The 12,233-nt window shown below is 39.4% G+C and overlaps 2 protein-coding genes across 4 annotated transcripts in view; one reads left to right on the forward strand and one right to left on the reverse strand.

Moving 5' to 3' along the window:
- mmadhca (metabolism of cobalamin associated Da) overlaps positions 1-12,233 on the reverse strand; it is a 42,237-nt gene that overhangs the window by 24,156 nt on the left and 5,848 nt on the right. The window lies entirely within an intron of this gene.
- LOC122827490 lies at positions 6,771-8,766 on the forward strand. Its single transcript, XM_044110498.1, has 3 exons — positions 6,771-7,977; positions 8,181-8,480; positions 8,666-8,766. Exons 1-3 carry the CDS (start codon positions 6,771-6,773, stop codon positions 8,764-8,766), a joined length of 1,608 nt encoding a protein of 535 aa, XP_043966433.1.

Here is a 12,233-nt window from a genome sequence, read left to right on the forward strand (position 1 = left end):
CAATCTCTATTTCGTTCTCTAAAGAGACCCGAGTGCAAAGCAGCGGGTCTCTTAAGGACAACTTTACACCTAATCAATGAGTTAAGAAATGTTTTAGATTATTCTGAAATCCATTAAGATAGAAGCTTGTTTTCCACCACTGAGTAGGAGCAGCCTCAGCATGGGTTCAAAAAATAATAAAATATCAAATTGCAGTAAAAATCTGAGATTAAAAGCTTACATTCAGAGTGGTTGCTCCATATTTCAGCATAAATAATCCCTCCTTTGTTTATATTTCTCATCAATATGATTAGTATTCCTTCTTCTTTTGGAAAACGTTAACTGTTCACTTTATGAGGGGAAATATTGGAGCAGTATTCTGAGATTTACAGAAAGCATTTGAAACCACCCACCATGTACTTTTACTGAAACTGACGCTTAAATTTTTTTTTTTTAAGTAGTGAGAAGAGCGTCCAAGAACAGTTTTTTAATGAGTTCAAATTTAATGCTACATGGAAACTTTCAGGGCTCTATATTTGGTTACAAACTATATTTCCCTACAGACATGAGATCAAATGTTATTCTCAAAATGTATGAGTGTAATAAATCAATAATTGATGGACTATGAACCAAACCCAAACACTTTTAGAGGGGAAAAGTCCACCTTCAATAGAAACATCACCGAAACAGCTCTGAACTTGTTGACTGATGTAAATCTGAGTAATCAAATGTGGAGTTCCTCAGGGCTTTAATCTTGGCCCACCTTTATTGAATATTATTACATATTCTATCAAACTTATGCCGATGAGCTTTTTTTTTTGTTAAAATACGTTCCAGCAGTCATTAAATGCTTAAATTAACTTCTTGTAAAAGGGTACATTTTGAAAATAAAGCCATGAGTTCAACTAAATCTTGAATGTATTTCATGATTGGCCAGTATTACCAGGAGCAGACTTAAATATTAAATTTAACTTCTATGCTTTAAATCTCTTAGTTTTTTTTAGATCAAGATCAAATGTTCATCCTAGACATTTACCAGTTTATTTTTGCAGAACTTAGTTGTCAATACAGCTCTGGAAAAAAATTAAGACACCATATACAATGATCAGTTTCTCTGATTTTACTTTTTATAGGTTTATGTTTGAGTAAAATGAACATTGTTCTTTTATTCTATGAACTAGTGACAACATGTTTCAGAAATTCAAAGCAAAAAAGTAGAAATGGACAAAATAAGGAAACAGATGCAGTGCTTTCATACTTTAAACAAGTTAATATTTACTTAGAAACAATAATACTAATGTTTTAACCCAGGAAGAGTTCAGAAATCAATATTTGATGGAAAAATCAGAAGGTTTTCAAATGGATTCAGTGCAGAGGTCTCATCTTTTACTATGATATTTAGATTAATGCAACCCTTTCCTGTGTCTTAATGGCTCCTAAACCAATTAATTTGTCTTGCCGTCCAATGTGACCTCTTGGATTTATCTTCACCTGTTTGTCGGACTCTGTGTTGTTGACATCAACAATTACAGGTGAAATGTAACCATTAAACTTCCATCCATCCATCCATCCCTGTCCAACACAACAGATTGAGCGGCTGAAAGATTTTATTTTGTTTGATCCCAACCTCAAGGTCATGAGTCAGTGCTCCTCTTGTACACAATGTCAGCAGAGATCAATGTAGAGCCAACATGGATGGCTGCCGGGTTACATGGTACACTTTGATCCATTATTAATTATCTAGAGGTGCAGCTTTTTGGTGTTTTGTGCAGTTGGACCAGTGAAAAGGTTTTTTATTCTGTGCACAAAGAATAGAGAAGCAATACAAATTTGTCCTTGATAGATCTGTTGGGAAAATATTTCTTGTTTTAAATGTTTGTCATCTTGAATATCACTGGATATTACGTTTTTATCATTTATCAGTTGATGTCTCACCAATATGGACAAAAAGGAAAAGCCTTTGAATTGATCATTTTCGTAAACAATGCCCAAGGTATTGCTCTCCATCTACATCCACAAGCGTTTGTGTTGCCTGGATACAAATACAGAACGCATCAGCAAACGTTTTGTATTCTGAGGGAATATTTTAAACATGTGAGCAAACAAAACTACTAGATGAGTGTTAAAACGTAAAAACAAAGACTATTAATGAGTTGCAGACATGTGACCCGGATGACACACAAAATTCAGATGGGGTCAGGAAGTGGATTTCTCCGGTTCAAAGAGAGAAAAATGGATCACAGCAAGTACGCTAATGCCCTAAATGGGCTGGAGCAGACAATTTATCTAAAAAAATAAAAAATAAACGTATATTTATGATTCATACTGAAAAGACTTGTCATATCATTTTGAGGATTTACCCGACATTGAGGCAATCGACATAACTAACTATCTGGTGAATCCCCATTAAAAACATGGTTCATATGAATGTTTGTCTTGCTATGTAACTGTCCAAGAAAATATCTGAAAATGCAATTTAAACTATGCGATCATTACCTGTTAGAAAGCAGGTGCTGGAAACTCACTTAGTTTCCACACCTCCTGTTTCTAGCTGTAGATTGTTGATCCTCTATTCTCCTCTTTTTTCGGTAAGATTTTAAAATTAACTTCCTTGTGACTAACTACCTTTGTAACACAAAAATAACGTTGATCTTTCTCTCTATTAGAACGGTTGGAACAACCGTACAGGACACAGACTTTAGCCATTTTGAAGGTGGATCAACAGAAGTAAACCAGCTGCATTTACTTCCTGTGACGTCGGTACGCTGTCATCTGCAACCCAGCGATTCAATATTGTTAGCTTAGTTTTGATTATATCTCAAAGCTGCACCCTATAAGTTCTGTGTCCTTTCATACAAAGCGCTTACGACATATATTTAAAAGCGATATTCTTGTCCGGATGTTGATGTATTTTTGAATGTAACATTCATTTTTACATCCAACACTTTTTTCTCTGCCCAAAATGCTAATTTTACAAATGCTGCTGGGTTTTTCAAATGGTAATTTTCCAAGTAAAGTCACACTGGCTGCAAATTAAAGTCAACTTAAACAGTCAGTAAGTAACTTATGGCTTGCTCCACTGCTTTCTTTGCATTATGCCCTGCCAGAGGACTTCAACCGCATGATTATTTGCTAATAAAACCAGGTTACTTTATGTTCATGCGTTTCTACTTCACTGGCACTAGACCAAGCAGCTCTTCAGGGGCCTTTTTACTGTGTGACAATATAACCCCATTAAAATGCTGGCAGCCACAAATGGAACAGAGAAATTACTTAAATTTTAATGAGTGCAGTCGCAAGAAATGTAGGAATTTAGGCAAATTCTGTGCAGAGTGACACAATCGCTGGGAATGGCATTCTTCTTCGCCTGTATTTCTGTCTCAGACTCAGCTTCGCATCGGCTGCTTTACTGATACAAAATCTGAGAAATTTAAGATTAAATGCCCAAATTTAAGCTTTCAAACTTCAAATGTACTTTTCAGTTGCCACCCACTGTTAGTGGAAGATCGTTTTTTAAGTGCTATGTTTTTGTTTTAGAGAAAAACAGGATTAAATGATGTCGGCTGAAGCATTTTAAAATTTTCCAGATGGTTGGGGAAATCCCGGGAGATTGGCAGTGGGGGTAAGTCTCCCTCTGTTCAATTTAGTTTCACTTTTTGGGCCCCCACCTCGTTGGGACTTTGAGTTGTTCGTAACCTCATTGAGATTTAATTGCTTTTGGCTGTGGAGCCCTATAAGAAGAAAACTGGCAGCTATGTAGGATTCCTGCGTTAGGCGGGACTCAGACTCACTTTTTCAGTTTTAGAACTTTGTTCCCTCATAAATAAAATTGACGGTTTCTAACCAAACTTAGTTTTCTCCTGTATATTTCTACAATTTAATGGCAAGGATTTCTGCTCATAAAATAAATTACGCTTTAAAAGCTGTAAAGCCATTCGACTGGCTTTAAAGTAAAGAAATCTTTTCTCGCTGCTGCTGTGGCTTAGCTCCTTTGTGTCTCCACTTAAAAGAAGAACCTTGTTTCGTTCCCCTCCCAGTGGCTTTTACAGCTTTTGTCTCTGTACATCGACTGAGGTGTACGCTCGCACTCAGGAAGGAGTGCAGCATTCTTGTGATTTCACCTTGAAATGAATAAATCCTTTCACAGCAGACTGATTTTATCGGGTCTGGGGGAAGCTAAGGTAAAACATGCACTCTGAACTCAGCTTGCTGCTGGCTGCTCTCTAGTGAATGTTTCCAAGGAGGTTTCTAATAATAGTGCTGCTGTGCCTTCTTCCATCTGTGATCCGTCCTCGATCTGTGGCATTGCTCGGAGATGACTGATAGGTAAAGAGCATGCAGGCTGCATGCAGCTGATAAGACAAGTCTGCACATCCTTATGAACCCAACTCTCATCTTTACACTGGAAAAATGGGGGATTTTTAAGATTTTTGTCTGCAGCTTGCCACCAACAATGACCTTTATTTAGTTTAAGTAGCGAGTCTGAGACCAGAGGTCGCGTTAACGGAATATTTTCTGTATTTGACCAATTATTTTTTTAAACAACAGGAAAATTCGAAGCCCGTCGGTCATTTGACAGGTTATAATTAACACCCCTGACTGATGCACATGGGCAGACATTACAGACTTTAAGCAAAGAATTAATCGCAGAGGCAACTAAAATCAATCAATAAAAAATCCTTTCTAAATATCATCTCATCGACAATGAACTAAATGCGTCTTTCTGACCAGAGCTGACAGATTGAAGCATTATGGACCGGACACTTTGGAGCGTCTGCTTAGGAAGCTCATTCCAAACTTTTGGTAGAAATGGCGCCTTTAATTAAAGTCTCCATTACATACAGAACAGAGAAAACTAAAGAGAAAGCAACGTTGAGCTACTCCATTTACAGTCTAAACAGTTTATCTTGAGGAAATAAATAAAGGTGCAGAAGTTAATTAGACCGTAACATTTGCAGTGCGCTGCACAACCAATGAGGATGCGGCGAAGAATTAAACTGAACTCACTCTGCGGTTTTAACAAATGGAGCTGGAAGATGTTACCCTCCCGGCCCAGAAGAAGAGCGGCGCTCAGAAGCGCTGCACATGTAACATCTGTCCGTTTCAGGGAAGTGAAACCACGCAAAAAAGTCCTCGTAAAAGCGCAGGCCCGGACCGCGCACAGGGTAAAGATAAAGATTTTGGATCTAATAGATCCAACATCAGTCAGTTGGATCTCCAGCACAGATTTCTCTGCAGATGCAACCAGGAGGAATTTGTGAGGCTGTGCTTTCAGACCGCAGTGCAGCTGATTTAAGTGGAGTCATTTAATTTCATTTATTATAAGTTATTGGGGCCACAGTCAGTGGTTTTTGTCATGGAGAAAAAGTTACCGTAGATGTTTTATGTGTGATGAGATCTGGATTTACGGTTCAACTAGGTGAATATTAACTAAACCACAAAAATGCAGCTAAATAGCCTGTTAATATGATTGTAATTTGGCGGGTAAAAATAGTACATGACCGATTTTTTTAATGCTATCGGTCAAAATGACGGAAAGCAAAAAAGTCTAGCGCGACTTCTGGTAGTAACATGCAGATAGGCTACATGTCTGTTTTAGCTTGGAGGTTAAAGCTACATTAGCTAAGCTAATTTTGCTAGTTTAGCAGTAAGTAAAACTCAGAGGTGGGAAGAGCACTCAAAAATTGTGATCAAGTAATAGTTGTGATGCACCTGTATTGTTTATAAGTTAGAAACGAGGCAAGAACGAGTTCTAAACTTGTGGTTTGTTTATTGTTGTCATAGCAACTCCATAGCAAATGCCTGCCAAGATGGCTGTTAGTTATGTACGTGTAACATCACATGAGAGCTATGGATTGCACACAGAAGGAGCAGAATGGCACAACAATGAAGTTTTCCTCAGTCTCTGAGAGCCAAAACAACATTAAAGGGTTAGTTTTACGTGAATTTGTGTTGAATTAAAAGCTTTTGTAACTTCCAGAGCAGCCTGGGTTTCCATAGCAACCATCAGAAGCCAGACCTTGCCCCTCAACCTTTGTGTTGTGAGCTCACTGATGATGTCATAGAGATACTTAAAAACTGTTGGGATAGGACTTCTCTCAGTTTTTCTGAACTTCGTTGAAGGAAGAGAAGCAAATTTCCAAAGAGATTTTTAGATCACCTAATATCCGGTCACCATGATATTTCACGTTATCTATTTTCTTGGATGTGCAATTAACTACGCAGTAGAAAAGTTCCGTCAGTGGTACATGGATGAAAATGACTTGGTCGAGGAGGTGTCTCAGGACGACAACAGCTGTGAAACCACAGTACAGACATCAGAAAATTGTACTTTTTCCAGCGTCCCTGAAGACAGCACTAACCCGGACGGGAAAGTGCAATCGAAGGAAGACAAAGGCGAAGCAATAGCTAACAATTTGACGTCAGAAAATGTTGGTGATTTTGCCAGCGTTTCAGAGGAAAACATTAACCAGGACATTGCAGTTAGCGCTGAAGTTGAGAAAGTAAACTCTGAAACAACAGCTAATCCTTTGACAATGAACATGTTGGAAAGATTTGGCAATTTTGCTTGCACTTCGGAGGAAAACATTAACATGGATGTGCAAGCTAACTCTAAGGTTGAGAAAGTTAAGTCTGAAACTACAACTAAGGCTTTGACTATGAACACATGTGAAAACGTTGATTTTCTTAGTGTTTGCAAAGAAAATATCAAGCAGGTCATGAAAGCTCAATCTAAAAGTACATATGGCCAACTAACAATGACAAAATTAAAAAAATTTGAGGATCTCTTTATGGCGTTTGCCCAATATAAAGTCAGCCAAACAGCAATGAACAGTGAAAGCCACAAAACTGTGACACGTTTTGAAGAAATTGGTGGTCTTTCTGAGACTTTTGCTAAAGGGGATGATGTTGGTACTAAGACACAAAGCAACTCTGGAATCCCAGTCAGTGGGACTGTTTTTACTGGACTTGAAGAGAATTTTGACGATGAACATGGCAGAATGATCACTTCTGAGGATGCGAGTACTTCAGCCTGCCCAGATCTCGCTCAGAATGAAAATACCACCGCTGATGAAACAGGCACAAACAATGAACAGATCAGCCATGGAGCCCATCAAGACTCTCTTCAAATTGAAATGACTTTAGAGGAGAAGCTTAACGGTAAATCTGGAGATGACGCAGACTTTGAAAAAACACTGAACAATCAAGCAAATTGTAATCTTGATCCGACTGTGTTCTTTTGCAAGTTCTCCAACTCATTCAATAACTGTTGGATGAATGCCACAATGCACAGCATTTTGAATCTGAGTATTACCCGAAAGTACCTGACTCAGAATCCTGAAAAGGTCTTTGGAGCTTTATCAGGAACTCCATTATGTGCCACCTTTCTCTGCACAGCCTTGAATAACCCGGGGAAATATTTCTGCCCAGATGAAATCTACCAAGTTCTGATAGAATTAAGCAGAACTATACCGTCTTTGGCCTTGGGACAACCAAATGACATAACAGAGTTTTTGGAGGCTATTTTAATCTGGCTACATCCATGTGGTATTAACTCACTTTGCAAAGTGAAGAATGTCATCACCTGTGAAGACTGTGCGGTGGTTACACCGATCATATCAGAGCTTGGTCCTGTAATTTACCTGTCAGACGCACAACCAAATGAAACCACAGAGTCTCTTCTAGAACGTTTTGTTTTTGTAGAGTGGTCTCAGAGGCAATGTTGCAACACCTTCAGTTTCTATAAAAAATTCGTAGACAGCTCCCCTGACGTGGTAACCTTGTACCTGCATCGGTACACCAATGAGGAAGACAATAGACTACCTGTGATTCCTAGCGCAACCCTTCACATTCCTTTGGAAAGTGGAATTCAGCTGTACCGTTTGTCTTCAGTTATTTGCTGCAAAATCCTAAATGCAACAACCAACCATTTCTACGCATATGTTGTGGGTAGAAAACGAGTATTTAAAGCTGATGGCGCAAAGATAAGAATTGCAGGTAGGTGCGGCGCAGACGATATGAACAGACTGGGATTCATCTACATCTATGAAAAATTCTCATAAACTGGATGATTTCTTTGTGGGGTTTAGGATAACAGCAATCCTGATAGCAAATATACCATTGTCAAGAGCTAAAGTCTTTAAAAGATCAAACTGAGGACCAGTTTTTAATTTATTTAATTTATTTTTCATTTTTAACAGAACAAAAGGCAGATCAGAGTTGTGGAGGTTTGACTATCCATTGGATAGTCAAACCTTGGATTCAGGAAGAACAGTCTGGTTGTGGAGTTCTGGCCCCGCTCTACACCCTCAGCAGGGTCCTGGAGGACTTCGCTCAGTCACTCCACATGTGCTTTATTGACTTGGAGAAGGAGTTCGACCATGTCCCTCTGGGAATGCTGGGCGTAGGGCTTCTCCAGGAGTATGGGGTACCGGGCCCTTTGAGACAGGCTGCTAAGTCCCTGTATGACCAGTACCAGAGCTTGGTCCGCATTACTGCCAGTAAGTTGGGCTTGTTTCTGGTGAAAGTTGGACTCCGCTGAGGTTGTCCTTTGTTGTTATTCTGTTCATAACACTTATGGACAGAATTTCTAGGTGCAGCCAAGGTGTTGAGGCGATCCATTCGGGTGGCTTTAGGATTGTGTCTCTGCTTTTTGCAGATGATGTGGTCCTACTGGCTTCATCAGGTCGTGATCTACAACTTTCTCTGGAGCAGTTTGCAGCTGAGTGTGAAGCGGCCAGGATGGGGATCAGTGCCAAATTTGAGGCCATGGTCTCGAGCCTATAAAGGTAAGAGTGACTTCTCCTGGTCTGAGAAGACGTCCTGCACTTGTCTTCTCCAAGTGGAGTAGTTTAAGTATCTTGGGGTCTTGTTCCTACTGTACTCGTGTGCTGAACCCTGGTACCCCATACTCCTGCAGTATGGGGTACCAGGACAGCGGGGGACACACCGAGGGGACGCGAGGCATGTAAATGAAAGATGCTGGTAGAAGGCCAGCTGGGGGCGCCGCTAGGCGTGGGATGGTGGGATGCTGGTAGATAAAGGCCAGCTGGGGACGCCGGAGAACAAAATGACAGAGAACAAAAAAGCCTAGCGCAACCTCTGTCTGAGAGAGCTGTTCATTCAATGTAATTGAATGTAAATGTTCAATTACATTTACAGAATCATCTCCAATGATAAAGTAAAGAAAGATTATGATATTCTGCTTTTATTAAGATGTTTTTAATAAAATAGTGTTTTAAAACCTCATCCCTAAAATCCATTACTACAGATTAGATTATTTAAAGGCATTCTGATCTAGTGGATTGATTCCTTTTGGAGAACTGTTTAAAATATTTTGTCTGGCTAAATAGTGTTGCAAATTATAAGACCTGCATGTGAATTAAATATTTTTCTTTCCTGTATGCTTTCTAAACAGAAAAATCTGTTGAACACTGGTACATTTTCTACTGTTTTATTCTTTTTGGGTCAAACTTGCATCAGAAAAAAGCCAGTGTCGCTACTGTCACCCTTTTCATCAAAACTAAAATGAAGGCAAATCTGATGATGTCATCCAATATTTACACATGAACTCTCCTTTGCTCCTGCCCTTGTGCCTGTCTTCTCTCACCAAGGAAGGGGTTTCATTAATTAAATGTTTATTACAGAACAAATACGGATGTAAACATGTGGAAACATCCACTGTTATTATTAATAAGGAATAATATAATCAAAGACTGGCAGGACGATCTGAAGAAACAGCCTCTAATTACAAATATTTAAAGAAGCTCTAAGCAATATATTTATTATTAATAGGGTTGACTGAGTAAAGCAGACGTGCAAACAAGTCAAAACTTTAACATTCAACTTGTTTTATTTCTGCTCCACTATTGTTGATAAATGATGTTAAAACATCAGAGCTGCAACATTATGAAGGTAAAACATTTATTATTTCATGATGATTTGAGGGCTGCACAGTGGCGCAGTTGGTAGAGCTGTTGCCTTGCAGCAAGAAGGTCCTGGGTTCGATTCCCTGGGCCGGGAACCCATGCACAGGGAGAACATGCAAACTCCATGCAGAAAGACCCCAGGCCGGGGAATCCTGGGTTCGATTCCCGGCCGGGGGTCTTTCTGCATGGAGTTTGCATGTTCTCCCTGTGCATGGTGGGTTCTCTCCGGGTTCTCCGGCTTCCTCCCACAGTCCAAAAACATGGTTAATTGGTCTCTCTAAATTCTCCCTAGGTGTGTGTGTGTGTGTGTGTGTGTGGTTGTGTGTCTTGTATGTCTCTGTGTTGCCCTGCGACAGACTGGTGACCTGTCCAGGGTGAACCCGCCTCTCGCCCGGAACGTAGCTAGAGATAAACACCAGCAACCCTCCTGACCCCATTAGGGACAAGGGTGGACAGAAAATGTATGGATGGATGGATATTGATTTGACTTTTTCTAAGCTTTTAAATCTTCTAAAAAGACAATAATTGTGTATTTTACCATTTAAAGCAGTAATTACTGTAATAAGTTGAGAATGGAAAGCAATTAACATCATGAACAAAGTTTTTACCCGTCATAAAACAACCTAACATTAGTCATTATTTCTTGCAGCTAAAATCATACAAAATCGTCTCTTGGCAGTGATGTTAACAGCTGACTTTTCTTCTTCTGTGGTGGCTCAGAGTTCAATAAAAGGCCGAGATTTTGCTACATGGGTTTTTATTTTTGCTTAAATTTTGATTTTTCGATCGCCATTTTGATTTTTCATCCGATGGAAAACTAAACCACTGATCGCAGTAAGAAGGCAGTTTAAAAACAAAAGTTTCCAAATTTTCACACAATCTCACAAAATCGATGTAAAATAAGACAAAGTGGCCTAACCTGAACTTAATGTTAACAATTTAGATTCTGAAGTTAATCTCCTTCCTATAGAAGTTTATAAGCATATTAAGATTTATTAGTAACCAGCCAGTGAAATTATACCAATATGTACTTCTGAGTGTGCTCAGTTTTGATTAAAAAAGATTTATTCTTCACTTCTTTGCTCCTCCACCTTCACACACAATCAATCTTTGGAAGACTCTCTGATGAGCTAATTTCTCTGAACGCATCACAGTCCATTACCAGACAGGCACTGCAGGGTTGTAATTGCAGTTTAATTGCTTGAAACAGGAGAGGTACCAAATGAAGGTTTGGTTAAGGAGGTAATTATTAGGTGTGAGAAACCTTTTAAATGTGCATTTATAAGGCGAAATCCTGAACTCAAACTCCTCAAACTGTTTTTTATCCAATATGATCAACAGAAACAAGAGATTTTGAAATGAATTAATTGATCAATGACTACTGAATCAATGAAAAAACAAATGGATAGATCAACAGAGAGATAAGAAAGGTGAATAAATTGGTTAATAAATAAGAAGGAAAAGTGATGGATGGACCAACAGATGGATGGAAGTTTTGGTAAATGGATATAGGAATCAGAAAGAATGAAGTCTGGAAAAACAAGCACGGTTTCATACCGACTTTTCTTTTCCCTTTTTATCCAGGCTTGAAATTACTGAGAAATTTCTTACATTTCCAGAACGTAAATAACTTCCATTCCTCCGGAGGAAACTCCAACTCTTTGGAGGACAACAATGCAAATGGTTCAAAGTGCTATCTTTTAATTAATTTCCATGCAAATGAAGTTATGGTTTAGCAAAACAAATGCGCCGCAGCGGCTGGTAAGTGATAAGAGTCTTTGGCTCATCGTGGCATCAATGCCACAGAGGGAGGGATGCCACACTCATCCAGAGCTGATTCATGATAATCAGGGTAGGTGGGAGTCCTGGGTGCTTTTTTGCTACTGGTGAAGTAAACACACTCAGCAGGAGGGGGAGTCACATTTTGAGTCTCCTTCTCACACAAACGCATAAAGAGAAATCATTTTTTCGGTGCTCTACTTTCTCTCGTGTTTTGCATTCAGTGGGCTACGCTGTGTAGATTTCACTAAGATTGGGTGGAATTTGGATTAGCTGTGACCCAAGTGTGTGTGCCACAGCCAAGTCTGCGGCTGGCTGACAGGAAGCAGTGATGACTGAGGTTAATGAGGGTAAAGCCTGGAGGAGAAACTGCTGTTAAAAGACGGCCAGATGAGGGGAAAGCGGCGGTGAGTCAAACGCCACAAATTGGTCCTTCTGTGCCAAATTTGCATCTTTTAATTTCTCCAATTGGCCATTCAATCATTGCTACATGTTTAGATGCCACTGTATAGTTTTCATAAGTCGTACTGTCATCATGAGAAATCC

Source organism: Gambusia affinis, linkage group LG24 (assembly GCF_019740435.1).
Source record: "Gambusia affinis linkage group LG24, SWU_Gaff_1.0, whole genome shotgun sequence".
NCBI lineage: Eukaryota > Metazoa > Chordata > Actinopteri > Cyprinodontiformes > Poeciliidae > Gambusia > Gambusia affinis.